The sequence below is a fragment of the Acipenser ruthenus genome, chromosome 25, assembly GCF_902713425.1.
Source record: "Acipenser ruthenus chromosome 25, fAciRut3.2 maternal haplotype, whole genome shotgun sequence".
Lineage (NCBI taxonomy): Eukaryota > Metazoa > Chordata > Actinopteri > Acipenseriformes > Acipenseridae > Acipenser > Acipenser ruthenus.
In genome coordinates, this window is record NC_081213.1 from 25135095 (window position 1) to 25162055 (window position 26961).

The 26961-nt window shown below is 35.9% G+C and overlaps 1 protein-coding gene across 1 annotated transcript in view; it reads left to right on the forward strand.

Moving 5' to 3' along the window:
- LOC117413988 (synapsin-2-like) overlaps positions 1–21630 on the forward strand; it is a 77927-nt gene extending 56297 nt beyond the window's left edge. Inside the window, exons 6-13 of the mRNA XM_034023516.3 lie at positions 2495–2557; positions 2958–3100; positions 4853–4927; positions 5679–5781; positions 13545–13694; positions 14398–14464; positions 19558–19792; positions 20728–21630. Coding sequence (XP_033879407.1) covers positions 2495–2557; positions 2958–3100; positions 4853–4927; positions 5679–5781; positions 13545–13694; positions 14398–14464; positions 19558–19792; positions 20728–20860 — 969 coding nt within the window. The 3' untranslated portion in view covers positions 20861–21630. The remainder of the gene's footprint in view (positions 1–2494; positions 2558–2957; positions 3101–4852; positions 4928–5678; positions 5782–13544; positions 13695–14397; positions 14465–19557; positions 19793–20727) is intronic.
- Positions 21631–26961: the final 5331 nt, after the last annotated feature.

The following is a 26961-nucleotide window of genomic DNA, read 5'->3' on the forward strand; positions in this document are numbered from 1 at the left end:
CGTTAGGGTTTTTTCTTCCTCCACTATCTCTAAGTCAAATGCTGTCACCATCGTACCTAACTCTTGGTCTGTGCCAGGGCTCTTTACTGTAATCCTTGGTTAAATGATCCATGCTATGGATGTGTTTTTCAGCTGCTGCCAAAATGGGAAAACTTGTTTTCCCTGGAGTGAGGTTGCAAGCTTGGTTGCCCCTTATGTTTGCGTGGGATGCTTATGCGTGCAAGGTATATTAAGCTGTTGTTGTTGGTAGTTTTGTTGTTGTTGTTGTTATTTATCACCAACTGACATAGGCTTATGATAAGTCCTGTGATAAAATTAGAATTTTCTAGCGTTATAACTTTCAAAAGTAGGTTATTTTCACCAGACGTTTGAAAGCAAGTTTAAAACAGAATTTTAGGTCAATATGAAAATATCATAGCACCATAACAACTTACATGATTAGACGCGTAGGATGGTAATAATTTTGATGTGGGAAGCACTGACGCAAATGTCTTGAAAAATGAAACACTTAATGTGCCCTTGCAATTTGTGCCATTGTTGTTTGTGTTTATGTGCATTAGTGTGGCCATAGTGAGTACACTCAAAGGATATGTAGTCCCACGCATGGCCAGGTTGTTATTATTAACATTTGATTAGCAATTCAAATAAAGAGCTGTGTTTTGTTACAGTATTGGGTATTAAAGAGCAGCAAGTCTTCATTCAATGCCAGATAGAAGACAATCAAAACAACTTTGATTCCAAACTCTTCTCATTGAACTACAGAGGGTTTGTCTAAACAAGGGACTTCCCTGTGTTTTGAGTTTAAACAGTTTTTTTTTTCAATGAAATATATTCACCAAACATGATTTACAAATGTTAAAGTAGGGACATTGTTTCTCAAAACACACATATCAGAGCCTTGTAAAAGTGTCAAAAGAAAACAGAAGCCACCAGAAAACGATATGAGCATATGTAACTGTCATGTTTATTTCGTTAAATTCAATTTGACCTTAAAAAGCACACCCTTTGGTTTGTATTCCAGCCTTGAAACAAGATTCCTCAATGGAATGAAATGTGTTCCACCATGTTTAGAGTTATTAGTGTCACTTTGTAATAATTTCGATGAGCTCTCCAAGTGCATCAGCTGACACAGCATGTAATCCATGTTGATTTGCACAACATTAAAAGAGGTCAAAACCTGAAGTTACCAAACTATTGAGAAAACAACCTGATTGCAGGTTTTTGCAGAACATACCGTATGACGCAAGCTAATTTACAAATCTAGTCAATAATTGCATCCATCGGTTCATATAAGTGCAGGTTCACAGATGGGTCACACGTGTCAAATTAAAAGAAGCCATTCCATCGGTTTCATGTCAATGCCTTGCTTAACCATTCAGTGCAACTGTATTTAGAGATTTCTACCATGTGGAAATAGCACCATGTGTTTCTGATTCCTTTCAGGGCTGTAAAATAACCATCCGCACATTTCAGCTTGGGCTGGTTGGCTTTTGCAGTTTTATACTTAGCAGGTCAAAATGAAAAGGGCTATAAATCCAAATGGTTTCTTTAGACAATGGATGCACCATACACTGGTAATGCAAAGTATCAGTGTTACTCCTTGTTTTAAATGTGTTTCATTTAAAATTGTACTTTCAGTTTGAAGTAAAGCTTGTCTCAATTGTGTTTTTAGCAAACTCAATTAAGTAAAGAATTGCATGACTAACAGAAAATGACTTTTTGTCTTTTATGTATTATGTGTGTTTTATGTATTTATTTTGTTATATAGAGATGGTATTATTTGTATGTGATTCCACTTGTAGTGAATGAACAAAGGGTGGAAATCCTATAACAGAGCCTGTATTTTGGGAAACTGCACCGAGTCATCATGCATCATGGAGTTTTCCACTAGTAAAGCTACAAAACGGTGTTGAGTCATATTAATGGGTTATTACAACATATTTTTAATTTCATAATATATGTGGAAAGCTACATGATGTGTGATAGTAATAATACTTTAAACTTTTAGTTTTTTGTTTTATTGTATTTGCTTTGTACATTTCAATACAAATGATGGGCATTGCTGTTCAGTGTGCAATTGCTGTATATGCAGTAAGCCAGTAGCCAGTTCAGTAGCTGCTGAAAGCTGTTTCCCGATGACCTGCTGGAGATCAAATGTTGGAGATAATGGGCACCTTTCAAAGAAAAACCAGGGATAGGGAACAGACACGGGTACTAAACTGCTCTCTCACCAATCACAAGGTGATCCTTGTAGTCCAGGGTTGGAAGTCACACAATTACAGTACATAAACATGACTGTTGTTGCATGCCTTGCTTAACCATTCAGTGCAACTGTATTTAGAGATTTGTTCTTATTGTATGACTTATATTGTAACACTTGAATGTATTTGTATTTGCTTGCGATTGTAAGTCGCCCTGGATAAGGGCGTCTGCTAAGAAATAAATAATAATGGAATTATTCATTCATTTTGTTTCTTTTTAAAATATCTTCCAGATAACAATGCCTACATTTCCCGTAGTCGTGAAGATAGGACATGCTCATTCAGGCATGGGGAAGGTAAGAGTTGCATTGATTGTCATTTCTGTTTTACTCTGTTAACTGATTACAATATACAAATCAAATCAGCCTCGATACACAAGCTAATGGCAGATATTTATATTAAAACGTGTTGATTTATTTACTGTTGTTAATCAATGGGGGCAGATGCCCATAGACAGGTAATGTGTATTGTACCCCCACATCTCCTCTCTTAAGCAAAGCTGAGCCTGTACTGTAGTTTGTTTTTTGTTGTAAAATGAAACATATATTCAAACAAAATTAAACATTTTAATATTGTGTATAAAGCAATTTAATGTGTACCTTTCTAAGTAGTGATGAAAAGGAGGTTGCTAACCTTTTCCGGTTGCTTTTTTAATCTCCATTCCCCGTGCACTCTGTCCGCCACTGGATGGAGCAGGTGAAGATAGACAATCACCATGACTTCCAGGATATTGTCAGTGTGGTGGCCCTCACTCAGACCTACACTACCATAGAGCCTTACATCGATTCCAAGTATGATTTAAGGATCCAAAAGATTGGCGACAATTACAAAGCTTACATGTAAGTACTGACCTACCACTGCTTCATATGTAGCAATGCAATCTATTGTACAGTAGTCCAATCTGCTAATTAACATCTGCCTTCTCGATTGTTAGTTTATAGAACACATCTGTCTGTTATTGTTGAATGTTCTGAAGATACATGTCTGTGGTTTGGATCATGCAACTTTTATAGGCAGATCATTGTGAACGAAGACTGGTAGCCTTCTATAACGAGAAGATTACAGCATAGAGCCAGTCAGCACGGCCTGTTTGTTGGGTTCAAGCCGCAAGTTACAAGGGAGCCTCACCAAGTCTCTGATTGATTTCACTGACAAACTATTCCCTTGTTAAAATAGCTTATATTAAAGACTGTTAAAATAGCAGGACTAAACTAATGCAAAACACAAAACCAAAGAGAAAGTTAGTGTCGATATGACACGGCTGTGACGGTCACCGCCTACTGTAATGGTATCGTTTTTAATTATCGAGTCCCTTCATAAATCATTTTGGCATTTACAATGCAGTCGGTAGAATGGAAGCCATTTATTTCTATTGCATTACAGCATTGCTTTATGCTGTTGACTGATCTTAATTAAAAAAAAAAATAAAAAAAAAATTGTGTGCAGTTGTATATTGCTTCACTGGGCTGAAGTTTTTGCTCAAATGCAAATGTTGCACCTCTGTAAAAAAAAAAAAAAATAGAGGAAAAATATAATGCTTTAAAATGTTAATTCAATTGCTCCTACATGTTAGACTTACCAATTTGCCTTAAAATATGCAAAACTTTGCATTGGCCAATTAACTATATATTATAGTATAGACTGTAGTACTGTCTAAAAACCCTTTACTGCAGTTCATACAATAGTATGTTATAGGACAGTATTGTTCTTTTGGGTGGCACTAAACAGCAGTATTTTGTAAATGGGCGATAAAGAGCTTTGTATCTTTGAAATGGGTTCAAATACTGGATAAGATTTCAATTCCAAAATAAACATAACAACCAGTTCTCCTCTGAGGGAAATTGTTCCTTTCAGATTAATATAACAGAGCAAAAGAAATACATTTGCAGTTTTCTTTTTGTTCATTGGACACATTTAATGTATTTATTTACTCGTGCATTTATTGTATGGTGATTTATAGCTTTGAAGTTTTCCGTTACACATAAATATTAAGCAAACGATTTTAAACAAATCTTAGTGTTGAATTTAATTGTTTGGGAATGTACTTTAGAGGCACACAATAAACATTACAGTATAAATACTAAAACGTGTTAAAAATCTGTTGTATAAGCTTTATGTTAATTCTTCAACATTTGGTTCACGGAGCAGCGACACCCGGCCACAGCTCTGCCAATGCTCTCTCTTAATCAGATTACACTAATCTCATTAGAACCCATACATTCGCCATGTGCTCCCGAAATACAGAATCTATCAGCTTTTCTTAGGACCTCGTTCATTTGCTTAGGGTTTTAGGCAATCTTCTGGCTGCTACAGTTACTAACAGAACAATGTTCTACCACAAACCAGTACAACACATTTGCAATTCAATTGTAGGGCTTCTCAATATGAGATACCAACTTCTGTTTATTACTGGTGGATTTGTTTGCATTTTGTGGAATAGGCTGAAAGAAAATATAGAGTGGCTGCATCAAAAAGTTGGAATTACGATTGGCCGTGTCTTTTCTTTGACCGGGTTCCACAAAGGTCATTTAAAGAGTTAGATACTTGACGACTGGCACCCTTTACATTGTCCCTGTTTGCCCTTGCAATAGGAGGACTTCCATCTCTGGAAACTGGAAGACAAACACAGGATCAGCCATGCTGGAGCAAGTTGCCATGACAGACAGGTGAGTGCGTGAGTTTGCTACAGTGTGACCCTGAGGTTAACATTAGCATATGTCAAGAAGATGTGAGAAAAAGAAAATAATTCTTGCAAGGTGGCCTTTGCCACGATTTCCAATTTTATACAAAACCACTTCTGTTGTAGTCCATGCTCAGGAAACATTCATGGCATACCTGGAATCCTGTAAGGATGACGGGTTTGTATTATTATTATTATTATTATTATTATTATTATTATTATTATTAATATAACGTGTCTCCTGTTATGTGTCCCAGCTGCACACATCTGCACAAGAACCAGTGACAGGGCCCTTCCTGTCACAAATATTAATTAGAATGCGGTACATCTAGACTTGGTACCCTGCAGGGATATTCACTCAACACTCTCCTTATTATAAACACTTTCATCCTGGTTATTATAAGTGCAGTGAATGTTTTACAAAATACCATATTTGGTAACCTATAGAACTGATTTTATTATTTCTGTATGATTGTACATTACATGGGAGTTATTCTTAGACTCATTCTTGTGGCAATGATCTGTTTAATGCAGTACTGGGACCACACAACCTACATTGACTAAATAACACTGTGACTTGTGGGTTAGGTTTAGGTAATTGAATATGCATCGATTGGTAGTCAAACCAGTCGTTGTTCCCTAAATACTCTTAAATCACAAGTGATATGAATGCCAGAATTCAGTATAGCTCATTATATCTTCCTAATAGTTTATGTTGTTACATCTCTTTGGAATAGGTACAAGCTATGGGTGGATACCTGTTCAGAGATGTTTGGTGGATTGGATATTTGTGCCGTGAAAGCCCTCCATGGGAAGGATGGAAAAGATTATATAACTGAGGTAGGTCACGTACTATAAATAAAATACCATGTAATATAGGCTAGAAATACAACGTGTTTACAGATTAAGTACTTACAGACATAAATAAGGGTAAAGGGGCATCCATGGTGAGGGAACATTCTTAAATAGCCTTTCCTTATCCAAACCTAAGACCTTGCTATCGTACTAATGTATAACTGAAACCTCAGCCTCCTTATAATTGGATACTGCGTGCAGCAACGAAAAAAAGAAACCTCTGAAACATGAAAATGTTATTGTTCTTTGAATAATTAATGTATTTAAAAAATATGACCTGCTTATACAAAAGTAATGAATATTTCAAAAGTTCTGGTTCCTTAAGTTTAGAAAACGCTAAGCTATAAAGAAAGTATATAATTATGTTTTCATTGTAAATAAACTCATAGTTAATTAGGCACATTTAAATCGCAATGGTATAGATATTATGAAACCATATTGGTAGAGAAATCATTTCAGCTGCCTATTTTATATAAATCAGTTGCCTTAAATATCATTTTCTTTTGCATGAATACAGACACAGAGCAGGCAAAGAAAATGTCCCAATTACTGTGAAATGAATGCATGAGTATTTTTCTGATGAATTACAAGTCAACATTAGGCTTCCAAAACATGGGCAGACACAATCACACTTAAGAAACTCTTTAAAGTCTTTTTCATTCTGGAGATTGCAATTGGATGTTGAGAATGTCTGTTTTGCCCGAAAAACTACATAATCTAAATGATCAAATAAAACTGAGAAAAGACGGGTTCTTTTTTTGATCAGCTTTTAATCAGCTTATATTCTTTACAGTGTTTTCTGAAGCCAATAAAGACGTTCAGAGACCGAGAGCAGCAACAGCAAATCAAAATGAATTTCCCAATGCTATTTTGATATTACTGTTTTGTCTTGTGATAATTTAAATCAGCTTGCATCTCAATTCTTCACAACTCTCTTGATTCTCAAGTGATAAAGTCTACATCTCATATCTGACAGTAGGGGTAATACAAATGACAAAATAAATAAACCCCATTAGGTATCATGCCTGCTAGTGTAACGATGAAGAAAGCCGTGTCACAGTACATTTATTTCAATAATCCATCTTATCAAAGTTTAATGAATATGTTAAAGGAGATTATATGGCCTAAAGAAATGGTCATGGGCAAAATTATTTTGCGTTAAGTGTGTCTCATTTTATTTCCATTCTTACGGCCTGATTAAAAGCATTTTTTTCAAAAAGGTGGTTTACTTAACATATCTGCAGAGCCGTGAGGACTTCATAAAGCTGAAAAAGAAATCTATAAAGAAATATCCGAACCACAGCTTAAATAAAACATCAGTATTTATATTGGAACATAGACTGATCTACTAATGCCATCTAAGGAATCTGAGCCCAGTTTCTGACTTATTACCTTAATTTTTAAACTGTAACACACACCCATGAATCCCATCAATAACATGCAAAATACACCATAGTATAATATATATAATACATCAAATGTTGTAAGATGTCTCAGTGAATAACTATAATACCAGATCTCAATTAAAAAAATTGAACTCATTGAAATCCAATGACAGAATGACACAAAGCAGATGCGGAACTTGAGCTGTTTAATGTAAACTTGCTTTCTTACTTTCAACTTTGAACTGCGCATTCGGCTTTCACTCGAGGTGATAGAAATACGTATGCACCAGTGCGTGGTGTCGAAGGTCATCAAGTGACAGAACGTCCTTGCAGTGACCATGCGGGCTCAAAGAAACTGGAGAGAGAGAACGGGAGAGAAGAAAGAATAATAAACACGAATGAATACAGACAGCAAAAATAATAAACTTGTCGTGTTTCTTTTTACTTTTTCTATTTGTTTTTGTTTATTATTCTTTCTTCAGTTCATTCGAACTGCAAATAGTGCGTCACCCAGCATTTCAGCGAGAGCCGCACTTGAACTACCCAGGAGCCGCGGTTTGGCCACCTCTGCTATATAACATGCAGAGATGTGGGAGAAATATATGCAAAAAATTACAGTATACACTGTACAAACTTGGAGATCACTTCCACACTTTAGACACCCAACATCTTGGACTAAACATTGTAATAACATAAGGCAATAATCGTGGAAACAAAATGGCAAGACTTTAGGACAGCGTGTTTTGTCCAACGAAAATACATTTCATTTAAAGATTTAGACAGTGAAGTTCCTGTCTGGAGATGCCTGAATTTAATAAAAGAATACTGTCTGTATTAGAATGAGGAAGCATTAGCAAAGTGTTGCCGGTCAGTTCCGTGTCCGTTGGAAGAACATGACTGGTGCCATATGTTTGTATATTAACAAGGTGTTGAATAACCTTGGTGTATTAGCCCTTGCCTAAAGCCCTGATATATCCAGATTGAAATGAAAACATGTTCTGAATTTCCCAGGCGCTGAAAGACTACTAATGCATCGATATCCCTTTAACAGCCTACTGAGTGCACATAAAAATCTGATGCAAATATTTATTTCCCATTGTTTTCAAAGGTTTTGCTTCGAGGGTATACATTGCTCAATAGAATTAATTTCGATATTTATGAAATAGAATATATTTAAATAGAATATTTGTCACAAATACAGCTGGTTGGCTCCAGTGATTAGTCTGAATAACAATCAATATAGGTGCAGCTACAAAATAAAACCAGTTACAAAATAAACTGTTGGCACATGCAAAAAACACAAGTGTCGAATAAATCTGAATAAATCTGTTGAATAAATCTGTTGAATAAATCAGTTATAATATTTAATGTGGTGCTTTTCTGCACATCTATTTTAAAGGTAACAAATACTAAATCCTGTAAAGTTACAATTCTCATCACTGAGTTCCATGGTCGAAACACTATTCAAATCAAACCTGCTCCCATTTGGTAAATGTTTATGTTATTTTACACCTGCAAACGCATTACTCGTCCTTATGAATATCTCATTTCATGGACGACATTTTTCCATTAACAACTGCAGTCAAACAGGAAGCAGATTACATTTCTTTTTGTACAGTTAAGAAATACTGAAAGTCGTAGTTTTCATGAAAAATATTGGTTACACAAGAGTGGATGTGGATATCCTGGCACTGGGAATTCACAGTCATGCATGAGGAGCTTGAAGATCTTCCTCTTTTCTAACCGTCTCTCTGTTAAGCTCATTTTACTCAGTCTCTACATTTCATAACAGAAGAGATTTCACAAAGACCAATGCATCAGTAAAAGTTTTATTAAAAACCACAGCCCCGAGGTAGAGCAAGGAGATGCAGGGTCACAGAAAAGTGAATTACCTTAACACAGCCTAGTAATGCATTCTCTCTGAACCGAAGTGATTTGTATTTTATCTTGCTCTTAATTGTAGTAATACTTGTACTGTGATTCTTGAAATGTATTTTTGTTTACGACTGTAAGTCGCCCTGGATAAGGGCGTCTGCTAAGAAATAAATAATAATAATTCTGCCCTGGCATTCTTCACTTTAACATTGAGTAGCAAGAATAACAGCCAATTTGCTTTAGTTTTAACTATCCACTATTAGTCTGGAAAATACATAATAGGGTATTACAGTATGTTATTGTGTTAATCTCCCTTCCTTTGTGAATATTTCAATGCAAATCTTTGTGGACAGTACTACATTTCTATAATATGGCACTTGTATGTATATCCTTCCCAACAGAAAAAAGTAGTTAATTAATACTATAATTTTAACACCAGTACAAATCTTACTCTGTGCAATGTTAGCTTATGCAGCTTTTAAGTGCAAAACATGAATTAACCCAGCTTTAAAACAATGAACAGCACCTGTGCATGCTGATTGTGTTCAGGCAGCACATTTCAAACCTGGACATAGACTGTAGCAGCTACAATATAAGTTCATTTACCACAGTTACCACTGTTCTTTGATGAAAAGAACAGCACAGTTCTTGATGTTGTTTTTTATAATGTATGTTTTCCCTGTTTTGACGTTAATACAGTGAAAGAGCTTCAGTAAATATTATATAAGGATAAATGAGTTCAGGCTGTGAAACAGAGACATGGTTCTCATTTTTTATGTTTTCGACATAAAAGATATTGCTTAATGCGCGTACTTAAAAACAAAAAAAACATACATGCCAGGAAACATCTGGTTCACACACGTGACGCTGCAATGTTGTAACTTTTTTAACTCTTTTTTTTAACTCTTTTAACCTTTACAAACTGTCAACTCAACAGATTTTTAAGTAACAATTACTGACTATGCTTAGGAGCAAGTGTCAACATGATTGATGAGTAATTGTTTCGCCCCCGAGAAAGGCAGTGCAGGCACATCTGTGGCAATGCATTACCTAGAAGGCAGAGTCACTTTACGTTATTGACCCCTGAACACGTCCTCAGTTTTGGTGAGTTCTGCTTGTGTGCGTAGGTTATAGTGTAACAAGACGTGAATCAAAGTTCCTTGCCATGTGTTTCAACACTGTAACCTCTTAACCTTGTGCCCTGGTGAAAGTCATTCTGCCATACATTGTAATGAACATCTCACTGCTCATATATCTCAGTTTACCAAGTAACACTTTTATTGTAGACTTTTTTAAGTGAAGAAACTGAAATTGCGGCTATTGTTTTAAAGAAATTACCGTAAAATAAATGTTGTCTGTAAAAAGGTATTTTGGCAGCGGTACAGTATTCAGCCACCGTTGTGAACATGTATGCCTTTACAAGTTAAATAAATAATGCATAAAGTTACAGGGATATCATTGCATAAGCACTGGAGTCACAGGTAGGGTCATGTCTAGATTCTTACACATTAAGTGAACTATTAAAGATGTACCAAATTACTGATACACATATTATAAATCTCATTTGGGAAACAGACACAATAAACAATATCTCCTTCAGTGATTAACTGTAACAGGTTCAGGCAGACAAATGGGCGGTCTTGTTGTAAATTTAATTGAAGTGTTATGTAATACACTTTAATATCACAACATTGCCTTTTCCCTAAATAGGTAATCCCAACACAATTATTTAATATGTGTGTGTGCATTAAAATACTGTGGCTTGACTGCTAAACCCTGGCGTCATTTAAGGTACTATTGTTAGGAAGCCACAGTATTAGTACAAAGTACTTTGGTACCCATTGGAAACCTAAATGCATCATAAAACTGGGAAATATTTAAAAATAAAAATGTGATCATAAAAATGAAAATGACACCATTGTGAGCCCACTCTACCAGCGGCTTACTGTTGTATTTCATAGAACCATTCCAGTGCCACTGCATTGAGATTGATGATCATTGCCAAAAAAGACAACAGGATGAATATTGAACATCTGTATACATTTATTATTATTGGTTTTGTTATCTGTATATTGTGTCTTTGTGGCAGGAAAAGGGTTAAAAAATCCCTCCTAACAGTGGTTCAGTTGCCCTTCAATCAGGCAGGCCGGCCAGCCATGTGAGTAGGATTAGGCTGAGCCTGACCTGATAGGAGGAGAACTTCAAACATGTGAACACAGCTGGTCAGGCTGAATGTCTTAATTGATTGGCAATTCAGCCTGGCCCACCTGTATTTAATCTCAGCCCGTTGTGCTGCATTTAGTTCTGCTTTGGACTCCAGGGAGAGGCTACCTGTGTGCTTGCCTGTTCTACTACATAGAGCTATTCCGTTAGAACCCCTTTAGGCCACTTTTGTTTTTGTATGGTTAACAGTATTTTATTTTTTGTTTATTTTAATAGAAGTGCGCTTGAACCACATTATCTGACTCTAGTGTTTTAGCACTTGCTACCATTCTGTCTTTGTCTAGCACAGTCACAAAATTCACACACACATATCACATTGTGTGTGGCTGTGTTTGTGTGATTCAAGATCCACTCAATAGGGCAGCCCTCAGTCCCCAGTTGAGTGTTCCTGGAAAAAGGAATCCAGTTGACTAGCTAAATTACCTAAATGCAAGTCACCAGGAGTGGTGCTAAATAAAGGGGCATTACTGTCCTGTTGTTAGAGTTATGTATGTGTTTTAACAAGGCTGTTCATGTACCCAGTCTGATGTGTTATATCACTTGTGGCTGGAAGAAAGGGTATGAGCTAATATACAGCAGTGTGTGCACTGATGATTTCTTTAACAAAGTATGACAATTATTTTTCAGAACCCACCAACTGAAATAAATAAAATGTGTGCCAAAAAATCATTAAACCAGGCAAAATGGTAAAACAGTATGTGGTTTTGTTTTCCATCATTCTGATAATATAACGAGTTGACTTTTATACAGTACCACACGTTTCAAACTAAACTAAAAGCATTCAGGACTCTTTTTAGATGGATAACACTTTGTTAAGTTATGTACAGTATGTATGTACAGCTGTGGCCAAAAGTTTTATATCATCCTATAGAATTGACTACTTTTGCTTCATAAAGTCGAATGAAACCAGCTGAATAATGTTATGTTAACATATTGAATTACATACCTCTTTGTAGTTTTCCATATACTTAACGAAAAACTGACAAAAATTGAAAAATGTGACATTTTGAAATCTAACATGAAACACTGTACTACTATTATGACTTCCAGTAGACTTTTGCAATATCATTTTGTAGTTTCTTTGATTACATGATTAAATAAAATATCAAAATTATGTTCATATAGTTCATATATGCTTGAGCTAGACGCAGATTTCCAAAGACCTAGTCTGAACAAGTTTGATTAGACAGAGAACAAAACCGAATGCTGCCTTCGCAAGTGACCACTATAAAAAATGACTTGTTTATGAATCCAAGAAGCTTTGCAGTTCCACAAGGGTGTGTGGTTACAATCCGTGCTACAAAACTATTCAATTTCTACATATGTATACTCTATAGACGCACACCTTTGTTGTAAATAGGTCCAAAGTGGGGCATTCGCAAAATAAAACAAGTAATCCTGTTTGGGAATAATATTAATATCATTCAAAGCTTTGAAGTATTTTTAAGATGAGACTTGATTATATGCTGTTTTTTTCCTTGTGTGTGACACCATCTTTGTAATTCAAGGCTCTTCCCCTGCTTCCTGTATTTTTACACTATACATTCTGAAGTCAGGGCCTGGCTGCTCTTGTTTTGAACAATTTTGGTGTCTGGCTACAGCTATGACACATACAAGAGATCAAAAGATCTTCCTGTATTTGCTTTTTTTTTAAAACTGTTCAGTTCCAGGAACACACTTACCCATTCAAGTACTCCATTCATAGAGATTTGTCCATCTATATTAAACAAGTATTTTGGTTGGGTTGGGCTGGGCAGATGATTCTAATTTCACCTTCTCCAGAAATAGAAATCGCAGAAAGATCTTCAAAACCATCTGAATAAAAATATAACTATAATACAAGATACGCTGGTTTACCATTTTTGCAATGCATATTGGTGTCTGAGAAAGTTACTGGAATGACAGAACTAGAGCAGCACAAGAAGGGGAGGTGAGGGAGCTATTCAGTTGCTGTGTTCATCTAATTCAGGAGTGTCCAAGGTTGGTCCTTCCACTCCATCATTAAACCTCCATCCAGGCCCTGAAGTAGTTACATATCTAATTTTACATGTTAAACCTGGAGTGGAAGTGCCCTCCAGGACTGTGATTGGACACCCCTGTTCTAATTCTTAAGCTGAATTGTGTAGTGGTTTTGTGATAGGGACCACTGTCCATAGGGATCTCAATTGAGACCACTAAACTCATCTGACATGGCATTAACACATTCAAGCTCCATTACCCAAAGTTAATTCTCATAACCAGTTCTCATGTTACGCTACATTCCAGGTAATGGGTTCTTCTATGCAACTGATTGGGGAGCATCAAGCGGAGGACAAGCAGCTCATTACTGACATGGTCATCACCAAAATGAACCAGGCCGTGCCAAGGACGCCAATCCCTTCACCACAGAGACCCACTGCCACCCAGCAACCCCAGGTAACATATACGCTGGAGAGGAAAGATGGGATGGGCTGCAATAAGGTACAAATCCAGCCTGCTTCCATTTGCAACCATCTGTGTATGTCCTGGTAGGACTGAAAACTTTTTTGAACTGCAAAAATACATATAGTAAGATGTAGGAAGTGCTAGACGCAAATCTTTAAATATAGCAACATACTATACAACTATGCTATACAAGAGAGTGAAAGGAGAATCTAGATTTTTTAAAAATCACATGTGCATTACCAGGTGCGGCAGCTCCTGTTGTTTAATACTAATGAACAACTGCTTTGTGTAGTGCACCACCAAGTGTTGAATCCTCACAGTTTTCAGACTGCCACCAAATCTGCCACCTGCATATACTGAGTGAGGATTCCAGGTCAGGTTTTCCTCAAACACAATGTAGTTCTCTGTCAGCAGAATAAAGCCATTGTCAATTCAGCTTGGCTAAAGGGATGCTGATATATAACATGCTTGCGCTCAAACCAGGGTGGCTCCAGCCCTGCCTTTTCTATTTTGATAAGTATTAACGCCCATAAAGACCAGTAATGAGAGTTCGGTTTTGGTGTAAACCCCTTTCTTGGCTGCGATAGAGAGTCGCTGTAGTTTTTTGTTGCACAGATCAATCCTTAAATGGTTAAATTACCTTTGTAGAATTGGATGACCTGCCAGTGTATCGTTAAATATTTTTGTCTTTCAGAGTGGAGCATTAAAGGAAGGCCAGCCTGACCACAGCAAGATCCCACCCCAGCGACCCCCACCTCAAGGTTGTTTACAGTACATTCTCGACTGTAATGGCGTTGCAGTAGGACCAAAACAAGTCCAGGCAAATTAACTAGCCCCTAGTGGAAGTGAGAGTTTGTAGCCAAAAAATAAAAGAAAGAAATAAGTTTTCAGTGCAATTGTTGCAGTGTTTCAGTGCTGACCTGGACTGTGTTTTTTTCTATGCAGTGTCAAAATGTACTGTCCAATTGTTTACCTGTCCATGTTTGTGCTTGTAATGCCTGCCGATGATGTTTGTATGTAAAACTTGTGACTTTTCAGGGCTGTTGTCGATGGTGTACAAAACAAATTGTGCCTCAACTGAGTCCAGTACTGTTGTGTATTATTATTAAGTAGTTTAGTAGTTTTTTTTTTTGATTGATTCATTTTTTAAAAAAAAATGGATTCATTTTTTTTTACTTCGAAAGTGTGCTCATGTTGTGGGGTGAAATGCAGTTTCAGACTTAAAACCCGTTGCTTAACTGTGCGTGTGATAGTTGTGGTATTTATTTTATTTACAATGATGTTTAATTTATTTATTTTGCATGGATGACAAAGAAACAGGTAAAGAGAAATTTATTTAAGACTGTTTTTACATATGGGATCTATATGGGAGGTGTCTCCTATAGTCCAGCCTCATAATCTATCTATCTATCTATCTATCTATCTATCTATCTATATATATATATATATATAGATATATATATATATATACATATATATGAAAGATGTGAGGTTGGAGATGCATAAAACAACATAAATGTTAGCTGAACTATAGTATGAACAAAATGGATGTAGTCCACGTCATAAAAACAACATTGCGTTTCAAATGCCATTCTTTCCATGCAATATTTTCTTCCAAAGCGTATGGGGCATGATTTTCTGTATGCTTTCATCTGTGCAAAGAATGTATGTGTACGTATGCAAGTACAGTAAAATACCAATTGAAAGTGGTTTTCTCTAAATTTACCATGGAACCATGTATTTAAAAAAAGCAACAAAAAAAAAAAAAAAAAAAACTTGAAGGGTGTTTGCCTTCCAAAGCAAATCACATCAATGCGTAAATGATTACAAATTATTGATTATGTTCATAGCCCTCTTAATAGCCAGCAGATATTTTTGTTGGGATGTTTTGGGGAAACAGTTTGTTGTTCAGTACTGTAACTAGGCCTGTTTCAGTCCCCACCATATTGAAGCCATATTCAGATTTACAGAGCAAGCCTGCAAGGCCTTCAGGAGATATTAGCCAAACAAACTTTGATCGAAACAAACAAGCAAACATCCATACAACAAAGTGTAAAAGCAGTGTTCTGCATGAGGTTTTGTTTCATTCTTCTCACATCAGCATTGATATTTTGTCAGTTAGCTAAAACTGCAAAATAATGCCATGATTATGACAGTTACTGGAAACTCATATTGATTTTAAACTACTGTAAAGTATTATCCCTGGTATGTGGCAAGTGCAATACATTCCAGTGTACTAAGTATGGCAAGGTAATGGAATTATATATAATAATATTGATCCATGCAGAGCAAACAAAGAAGTATAAAAAAGAAGTATGAAAAAGTTTTAAAATTAAATTAGCTGTTTATTTTATAAAGAGTATATAAAGACAACGAGAGTATAAGCAGGATTAGATCAAGTACAGAGGTATATTGGCTGAAGTACTATAGCAAGGACCAAAATAAAGAGAAATGCAGTGCAGTCTCTGCATTTAATTGGGTGTTAATGCTTGGTGTGTATAGCCCTATGTTGTTAATTTCAAGAAAGAAAGAAGTCTGCCATATTAAAGCAGTGGGCAGTGTGTAACACAAACAAACAAATTTAGATATGTATTCTATATTTTTTTTAAAGTCATAAGAGATTCAAATGAAAAGCTATTACGTTACATCTCTCAGTTAGGATTGGTACTGCAGGTACAAGGACGTTCCTTAAAATGCATCTTTAAGCCCTGTTTACCAGCAATCTCGTAAATATCCTCATGCATCTTAAACAGTCAAACAGTGTTTTTTTAACTGTTTGCATGCAGTGGTTAAATTAGTCAAGCTGTATCTAGTGGACTTTGTGAGTGTGACAATACACCTACTTACAGTGGGGAGTTTGTGGTGTTACTGTACAGTATGTCTATTAAAATGAACGGTTTATCCGTCATTTATATCAGAGTGCATAGTAAACCAGTGTACCTACCAAAAACAATCTGCATGCAAGCACGCAATTGTCAATTCAGTGTCATTGTAGCTCTTTGTGAAAGTGTATTTCATGGCTGTTAATAATTTGTATTGAACCAGCCAATCTGAGGGTTAACATTTTATGGGCTTTCAAATGAAGGGTTTGATCTGGTGCACTTTTCTATCCTGTGCAGATGTATGTGCAGTAAAATACATCTCTTAGAAATGCTATCAGTGTAATTTCAGAACAGTTGCCTTATATTCTAGACCAATTGGCTTGGCCGTTAACACTGTACTAGTGTCTCAGTTTGTCAGTCAAAGTAATACAGTCTTTAAGCACATACTGTATGTGTAAGGCGTTTGCCACTCAGTATTGATGATTTTAAGGTCTGGACCTTCTTTTTCTTATACATACAGTGTGTTAAAATGTGGTTCAAATTGTACGATTATCTCATTGTGGATTTTTGGGGGTTTTTTGTATTGGAGTCATATAGCCCTATATATTTTGTCTATATTCCCCTGTCATTCACCAATACATTGTAGGAGATTTGACTATACAAAAATGTAATTCTCTTTTTATTTCAATTTGTTTTATGTATTAACAATAATGTTTAAAATGATTATTTTAGATTATGTTGCTGTTATATATATATATATATATATATATATATATATATATATATATATATATATATATATATATAAAACAACAGCAATATAAATCTGCTTTCTTAAGAAAACGTTTTTTCAGTAGCACCTTAATATCAAATCTGAAATCAGCATGGTTGATACACTTGTGTTGTGTTAGTTGCCCATTGAATTTGCCCATAATGATCATATAGCGTGAACAACTAAACCAAACACAGAAATGGTACCATTACCCTGCAAAGCTTTTTGTTCATTGTGTCATTATACTGTAGAAATTGCCAATGCTAAATGCTAAATTAAATCAAAGGTAATGGCACAGCCGTATCTATTCTTATAGCGGTTATGGCGGAATTATAATTTGGATTTAATCCGGGCCTGGCTGATTTAATGCTTACACATGGACTTTACAACAAGGCAGCATCTATTACAAACAATGAAGTAACCAATTTCATTTTTTTTATTTTTGTGGTTGTTTCCTTTTAAGACAAGCAATGTGGCTTTTATCACGTGATGTTCTGTATTGCATTAACTTCAGTATTCCCGACCACTTGATTCAATCATGAGGAAAAGGCAGATTTTAAAAAACTTGATGACTGTCAAATGTTCTCTTGTAGGAAAGGAATTACAGGCAGCATTCAGTTACTGTGGGTTTTTACTTTCCACGAGTCTATTACATGCTGCTGTGTATTTATACAAAAGTTTTGAAACATGAAGCATGTTTGTCTTTTTTTAAATCCAGTACTTCAATTTAATAGGTGCCCTGCTTCTTACGTGACATTTTAGCCTCTGCCCTTTCCCTGGCAATAAAGCTTTCTTTGCAAGATCTGTATGTTTTGTGTTGCGATATTTGTTATTATTTTTTTTTCTTTCTAGAAGACCCATTAAACTAACATCCTCCCACCCTCAGGGGACCTCAACAACAATGTGTCGTAATTCTCTTGTGGTTAAACTAAGGACTAGGAGCCAGGGGTTACTGGGTTTGAATCAAGTCACGTTTGGTGCTTCAGACCCACCCATTTAAGAGCTGGATGTTAGTAGAGGATAGTTTAGTTATAAGTTGTATTATGTTCAAATACAGCAGCAGTGGTCTGTATTTATAAAAACTAGCCTGTGTTTCAGTAATGTTTAACTGTTGGGGATTAATACCATTAATCTGCGACTTACTATATTACCCCCCAATTTCCTCGCCAATTTTGTCCAATTATTCTTTCCCCTCACCACTGCCAACTTACTATTGTTATAATTTCTTCTATTGCTTTTTTTTTAAGTTTCTTTAGCTTTTTCTTTAGTTTGATTTGATACATTTTTGGATTTTTTTCAAGATTCTAAAAGCCAATTAGCTTTAAAAGTAAATTACCGAGGAGTAAGAGAATGATCGCTCTATTGAACAGCTGAGACGATCGTGTGGTTTATCAAACAGAATAATAGCACTTACTTAATATTTTTATAATGCTAAAGCACAGGCTAACGCTAAGGAATATAGGCTTTTATCTAAACTATCAGTTCAGCAGGAAATGTAAATTACATTGCTGATCCCCTGTCGTAACATCATTCACATATCAAAAATTCAAATGTTGCCATTTTACGAATATACATGTTCCCTTTTTGGAGATTATGTATGACTATTAATACCATTTTGATCATGTTTTTTTTGTTTGTTTGTTTTGTTATTAGGGAAATAAAATGTGGTAAACAGAATTCTTGTGTGTCACTTATTTGTGGGTTAGATTAGACGCTAATCTAACATTGAAATGGTACCATCTGAGCAAGCTGGATACTTAAAGTAAAACTGATGCCCTGATTTTTCACCCAGTTATAAAACCATGCTGGTTCCTTGAGCAAAAACTCCCAACCTCAAGCATTCTGAATAATAAACACCTGAAAAATAAACAAGCATTCTCTTAAAAACTGTTCTGCATGATTTTCCTCCTTGCCTTGCTTATGGTGCATGCACCCTACGAAACTGTAGTGCAATGGACTGGTTCCAGTATTTCCCCTCTGCTGTTAACTGTGTGGCTTCCTTTGTATTCTTTAAAACGTTATTGGTTGTCCCCCTCCCCACCCCCATGTCTGATATCTAAGAAGCAAAATGGCATTCTGAATGGCGGCTTGCTTCCTTCCCTGAATATGTGATCTACACGTCTTGTCTTACAGCTTTTTAAAAGCTGATGTCTTATAAACATTTTATAAGACAAAAGAAAAGAAAGGTGCTGGATTTAAAATCTATGTGCTGTTTTAAAAACGTTGTAACATTATGAAGTGTTTCTTGTACTGAACCTAGGGGGCCCAGTGCAACCCCAAGGATTGCAATCTCAAAGTCAAGCGCCACCGTCAGAGCAAGCTCAGAGCCTGTCTACACAGGGAGCCAGTCCCCCGCTGCCCCCTGCCCCTACCACAGAGCAGCCCCAGCCCCAGGCACAGGGGGCTCCCCCTGCAGTAAAGACGGAAAAGAAACTGAGACAGCCACCGTCTCAGCCTGCCCCTCAGCAGAAACCTCAGCCACATCCACAGCTGAAGTAAGTAAAGTGTTTATAGTGGGTGTGTATACTGTAGGTGGAGGATGGAAAGGGAAATTACACTGAATGGGACATTTTTATCATGATTACTTTAACAGCTGTTATTAAAAGGAGTGTTTAATTGAACTTGTATTAAAGGCATGATAATAATATATATGTTTTAAATAAATAATAATAATAGTGTAGGGAAAGAGGCTTGAACTGTTGGACGCTGGGCAAAGTCCACTTGTTTTCAACGAATCCATTCCTGATTTTATTCCCCTACTTCTGGCCCTGACGTCAGCACTACAATCCCATGATAGATATGTTACTCTTGTAACCCTGCAAGTTAGCTATCTCGCAAATAATGACATTTAAATAGAACTAAGTAGCCCCTTTTGTAAACATTGGCCCTGATCTATCAAGGAGTTTGATACCTTTTGAAGCAGTTGTTTGAAATGAATCAGCACCTATTTCATTGCATCTCAGGTGCAACTTCAATGTGCCGTCTGTTTCATAGGTTTCTGAACTCAGACGATTTCATGAAACACAGGCAGTTTCCTTAAGCAGATTCCCTATGATCAGCATTAACGCCTATGCTAAGATGCCTTCCATGGAGGCCACAGCATTATCCAATTATCTGCTACTGTGGAAAACACTGTACGACAGATGGCAAAGAATGCCAGCCTTGATCAGCTGAGCCCATTGTGTTATACTGACACCTTGTGGTCCTACACCCATGTTGACAAAGCTAAGTCTAATCAATGAGGAGACCCCTGCTAGAAAGGAGTCACATACACAATGTAAGATTCCCCAGCAGTACTGGAAATGAAAGTTGCTTGTATTCTAGCCCAGCTTAAGACTGCTACTAGATCTTAATGATGTGTTTAGCATTGCAAAGCGCTCACAATGCATGTCAGTGATTCTCAAGCTGAACATAGTTCTTTATTTTACAGCAAATCCCAGTCTTTGACCAACGCTTTCAACTTCACGGATTCCTCCTTCTTTCGCTCCAACAATGAAGATGAAACAAAAGCAGAGAGTATCCGGAAGCTACGGAAATCCTTTGCCAGCTTGTTTTCAGACTAACCAAACGCCAGAAAAAGATGAAGCTGACTGTTCGACAGTGAAACTGTAGTGTATATCTATCAGTGGTCTATACTGTGAACCCTAAAGTGAATGACCTGTCTCTTGTGTTATTAACCTTACTGTTGATTAAGCAATATATACTGTAAAGATGCAATTGGTTATCATAAACGCAGAAATGCATATCTAGCTAAAGACTAGTGATAAAACCTAGGTTTGTATGCTGTTATTGATTTTTGGTATTGGAGTGGTTCAGCTATGGGGGGATCCTTTAGATTCTCCCATTGTGATGTTGTGGCCTTATTGTAACTGTGTATTTTCTCACCATAAACAAATTGTTGTAATTGGTAATGAAACACTTTCCTTCCATTGTGTTTAAAGGTTTGTTAAAATAGAATATTGTTGTATTCTAGAAAGCAGCTCTGTTGCAGTAAATCACTGTCAGTAAAAGCGAGACTGAACCGTCACTGTTCTTGCAGATATTCGACAGAGGAAATGCACATTTCAGGTCATTGTTGTCTGTTTTGTGGCAATACTTCATATCCTCTTCCATTCTTGAGGCATCATGAATAAATGAATATAAAACCTCATGACTCTGCTTAGTGTAGAAATATAAATGCTGTGCACCATATAGTGAACCATCTCATCTGTGCTTCTACTGTTCAGTTCACACTGTGGTTAAACTTGTATTTAAAAGTACCTTGCATGGTCAATGATCTGACTACCTTCCTGTTCACTGTACAGCTGTCAATAAATATGTTAATAAATATGTAGCCCGTAGTTAAATGAGCAGTAATCTGTGGGTCAGCAAAAAACTGATACAAGGCTTGGGAAGTAAGTTTTTGAACTAAGTTTTTTAACTAAGTTTTTGAAATATTTATTTCACTCAACCTTGCATCCTGTCTAAGGCATCCTATACATATGACTTCAATGCACTGACCAGCATGCTAATATTTGTGATTATTATGACACTATATAGTACTTTAGTTATACAACCTAGCAATGCAAACCAGAGGAGCAGGTGTTTAACTGTAAGAACATTTCTTCTACCTACACTAAGTGACACACCTGTGTAAGTATAAAGGACAATCACATCAGCACTATGCTCACCAAGAACGAACTGGTTCAGACAGTCATAATAATAGGTAAAGTGGCCTTTGTGATGAAAGTCTCTTGCAGATACTGTCAAAGGAGGTAAGTGATGCAGCAAAAACAAAAGACACAGCAAATAAAAGACACAACAGATATATCTATTTCATTGTTATGTGGTGTTGCTATACTTTAGCTGAATTCCACACCACTGACCTTGTTGAAATCGCTGCAATTTACAGACCACGGAGCCCCATTTTGTAGCAGTAGATGGTGCTAGGATGCTGTGTCATACAATCTGTATGCATGGCAAGGCTCAGATTTCAGGAGGCAGGATGTGATGTAGTTAAATGGCAGGATGTGATGTAGTTAAATGGCATGGCCAGACGGAAGATTACTCCTCTTCAGTTCAGCTGTGCTAGTGCAGTAGTGTAATCTTTAAATCTCACGTGGCATTCCCTGCTCATCCACTGGATTAACCCCTTCCCTTACCATACTGAATTTATCAACCTGGGGAATTACTGCAAACATGCTCAAAATCCCTTACGGTGTTTTTCAGTCAAACAATACAGAACCCACTTACTGTTATGTTGCAACATTCAGTCTAATTTATAGAATGTTACTTTTTTTATTATGCTATAAAACAGGGTTCCAGTCATACAGCGGAACTATATTTTTGGTTTGCATGTACAGTGCACCTTTTTTCATTTTTTATTACCAACATATTATATTATTTACCTTTACTATTATAACTTTTAAATGGGTTACTATATATTAAATTAAATAAAAAATGAAAACAATTGTTCATAAGTCAGTCAACTTGTAATAAACAACTGGTAATAAACAACTGGTAATAAACAGTGCCCATTTAGAAAAGATGAAGATATCAAAATTTAAGCAATAACAAGTTACTTGTTTGTTGAAGAATCCGCTAACTCCGTAAAGGGTTAAAAGATGCACAGTGCAGCCTACTGTTTGTTAACTAAACCAAACACAAAACTAAGATGTAACTGAGACAATATTTAGATTTTATGTTCAGTAATTAATTTCTCTTGATAATGGCCTCAATTCTCAAAGCTATTTAGGCCACTTTTTTCAGAAAGCACACAATAAAATGACCAAATCAGAAATAAACAGCTAAGACTTCAGAGGCTTGAATCAATTATGAAGTTGTTCCTTATTCATTTTACTAATAACATTTTTGGAGAATTGGGCCAATTCCACTCGCAATTCATTTGTATTTTGTGCGGTCTAGATTAATTTTGTATAAAAATGCCATTGACATTACTTTACTTCTTTTCATAACTGTGGTTTTCCACACACATACAAGCCTTCACGATGAGATTGGATTGGTCTGTCCGTCAGGCAGTGGCAGATTTTCTCTTCATGGCGTAAAGAGCCTCCAAAGTTGCAGTGCAGACTGTTTCAGAGTCAGAGCAGTCCCTGTAGTAGCTGACCTAAAGAGAGCTGACTGTGGGAACATGGCTAATAAGACCTTGTGTGGCCGGACTGCCACACACAACTATGCATTTGTACTGGCTCTTGTTTGTTTTGGGGAGTGTCCGAACCATGGAATGGTTTGTATTTGTACTTTGTGAATACAATACTCTGGGGTGTCCACTGTTATGCCCATTCTCTCATATATACTCAACCTTTCCACTCTTTATTTATACCCTGATCTGACCAGCAAAGAGCATACGATGGGATCAGTTTAGTATAGTTTGGTAGCATTTCTACTAGACTCGGTGCATGGCTTTCTTGTCTGGCAGAATTGTCATACCGGTACATGTCATCACTAAATCATTTTCAAAATGAAACCCCACAGAGTGATAAGATTTTACAGCAAATTTAATTATAAGATAAACGTTTTATAACATGCCTTTATCCGTTTAAATATTTTCAAAACCTATAAATACAGGTCGACAAGAAATCAATAGTATACAAAAAACCCTATCAAAAACGCCTTTCTACGGAGCTAAGACCTAAGGTGTTAGAATATATGCACAACATTAGCGCCACAGGAAATGGGTTAGTCTATCATCAAATAAACTTACTGGAAGTATAAGCAGATTTAGGTAATGCTGTACTACACTCATGGTTCTTTTAAAGTTAAGTATAGGAATGAAATAAGGAACATGCATTGAGCCATTAACAGCTCTTTTCTTAACCTTGTGCAAATCAGCTGACACCGAGGAAAAGACTGTTTAATACTTTTCACTGTATATGGTACTGTATTTGTGTGTAAGATTGCACCAGAAGTTGTTTCAGACGAGTTATATTACACTGTTCATCCAAAATTGCTTATAGGTTATGACATTGAATGGCATACACAATATTTTGTTAGAAACAATACAGGCTTAGATATAATTTAAATTAAAAGTACAGAGAAGACGAAACCTCCAGTCAAAATTAATTCCTTTAACAGACGTATTCCATTATTAATTTTGTGATTTTACCAGGCGTCAAACAATGCATGTAACAAAAATCCTCTGCTTAACATCCCTAATAGAAGTTTACCACAGTACAGCAGAGCAAAGTGTAATAAAGCACAGTGAAAGCATGGTAAAGCATGCAGTAGATAGGCATTGTGAAGACCATTGAGGTGTGTTAAAAAACATGGCAAATCATAGTAAACTATGGTTTACCTGGTTCCACATTAAATCTATTGTTTTAGAACGTGTCACTATGAATGTGTCACAATGAATGGGCCATGTTGACAGTGCATTTTACATCATTTTTATTGTATAGCGGCTCTTCAGTAATTCACAGTATTTGATGTGTAAGTCGGGTAACAAATGAACAGGTTGGTAATGTATAATGTATATATACTGTAGGTTTAGCTTTTTCAACATGGGTCAGAATAGGATCATTTACAGCAGTCAATTAGTTGTTTAGGTAACACTGTGTTCAACATATACAACTCTTTATTTAGTTGGACGATTACAGATATTTGCAGGAAATTAAATCCAGGTTTTGGCAGAAACATATATGAATGACATCCTTTCAAACTATGACCAAACTTACAGAAGTGTATTTTGAAAATAAATAAATAAAAAAAACCCTTCTATAATAAAATCTATCAGTGCTCATGAAAAATGCATTTGCCAAGTAAGTAATTATTTCAACATAATTACAAACATGTCCAATCTTAGTAGTTTTGTTCCAATTGCAGAACTAGAAAAGTCAGTCAAACTTTAACGAGTCATTGGCTATACTGTAAAACCAAGCTATTAAGACGTCACTCTCTCCACTGTTGTACAATTAGGTGTAAAATAATCTGCCAGCCTTAGAAATCAACAACATGCACAATGTAAAAATGTAACTACAAATATAATGTGTTCGCTTGTACAGTGATCCAAAAACAAGGACTTTTAATTTAGACTAGACGTTTAAACATTAAACAGTAAAGTTTATTTACAGAGTTGTTACACAATTGGCCAGATCTTCATTATCACTAATCTTGGATTAGTCCAGGATTTGTGAAAATCAGGTAATAAAAATAAGTCATCAAATAAGTATCACACAGCCTGCTGTTTTCTTCTTGCTGTATTTGTGTTGGTAGCTTATTTCCTGTGAGTTTTAACACTTGTTTATTAAACCTATTCATAGACATTCTTAATTATTGATTTAAATTTGCTGTACAAACGGTTTCATTCAAACAGTCACATATCCCTTGCTTGATAATATGTATTACTGTTGTTTTTTTTTTTTTAACATACAACAGAACAAAGTCTTTCTTGCATCATTCTTTAACAAAAGTTTGGCAACCAGTTTATTTTTCATGTTAAATATAAAAAAGCTCTTTACTAACCTTTAATGGAATGGAATGGTGGTTTGTATTCAATTACATTTCAATTTCTTGGCAGGTAAATTGTCTTTTCTTGTTATAAAATATTGAAACTGATAAATGAAGGTAAAACTGTGGCAGTTGATTCATTTTCATAATGCACTAACGAATAATACACGTATTTTTTTTTTTTTTTTTTACATTTAGCCAGGCGTTCAAAAAGGTTTCAGATTGACTCATACAATCATTTGGTTACACACATCCCTATTAGCACTAAAACTGCACATATTTAGTGCAATTCTTTATCTGTGAAACCAGACATAATATTGCTCATGAAACCATTCACAAGTCTTCAACAGCATGTGATATACTCATTTTATAGTTCTACTGTTACAGCCATAGGTACCCACACACAAACATGATATATCCTCACAGATTTTTTCAAAATCAAATAAAACAACTACAATACCAAGATACTACGTGTGAGTTATATTAAATACATTCCGGGTCGTCGTGCTTGATTTCATGTTTACTGTTTATAAAAACTGTTCTCCATTGCTGCTGTTCGTTGACACTCTGGCACCATTTCTGCTGTCCACAAAGTGGGCATTTGTACAGTGTTGCCCTTTTTCAACACTTATTTAAATATTTAACTGAAGAATTCATCTTCAAATTGTCCACACATCACCCCCATTGTTTTCCAGGAACTAGAGTGTGAAACAACAGGCAAATTGCTTGTGTTAGCAATATCATTTTAACATGTTGAGCATTTAGTGTTTCAAATGGCACACAATATAGAAGCGTTTGTTGAAAAGGTTGAAGATGATGATGATGATGATGATGATGATGAAGAAGGTTATAGTGATTTTTATTATTATTTCAGACAGCTGTTTATTGCAGAAACATGTTTCTGCAATACACTGGTAAACTGGCAAAAAGCTGAACTTGTAAAATATTAGATACTATGTTGTTGTATATATGTACTAGTATATCTTAATGTGTCACGGTAGTAGCTAATTTGAAAATTAACTTTATGTATCCAAACAAGACGGTACGTTGTTTCTAATTTCTTGGCAATGTATTTATTTATTTTTTAAAGGGGGCAAGGTTGTGGGAAGAAGGAGATGATTTGTTTCAATGCGCTGGATAAAACTTCATGTTTCCGCAGTTTGTTGTAGCCATGTGATACCGAGTTGCATGTGATCCTGACAACACTCCTCTTGGGAGG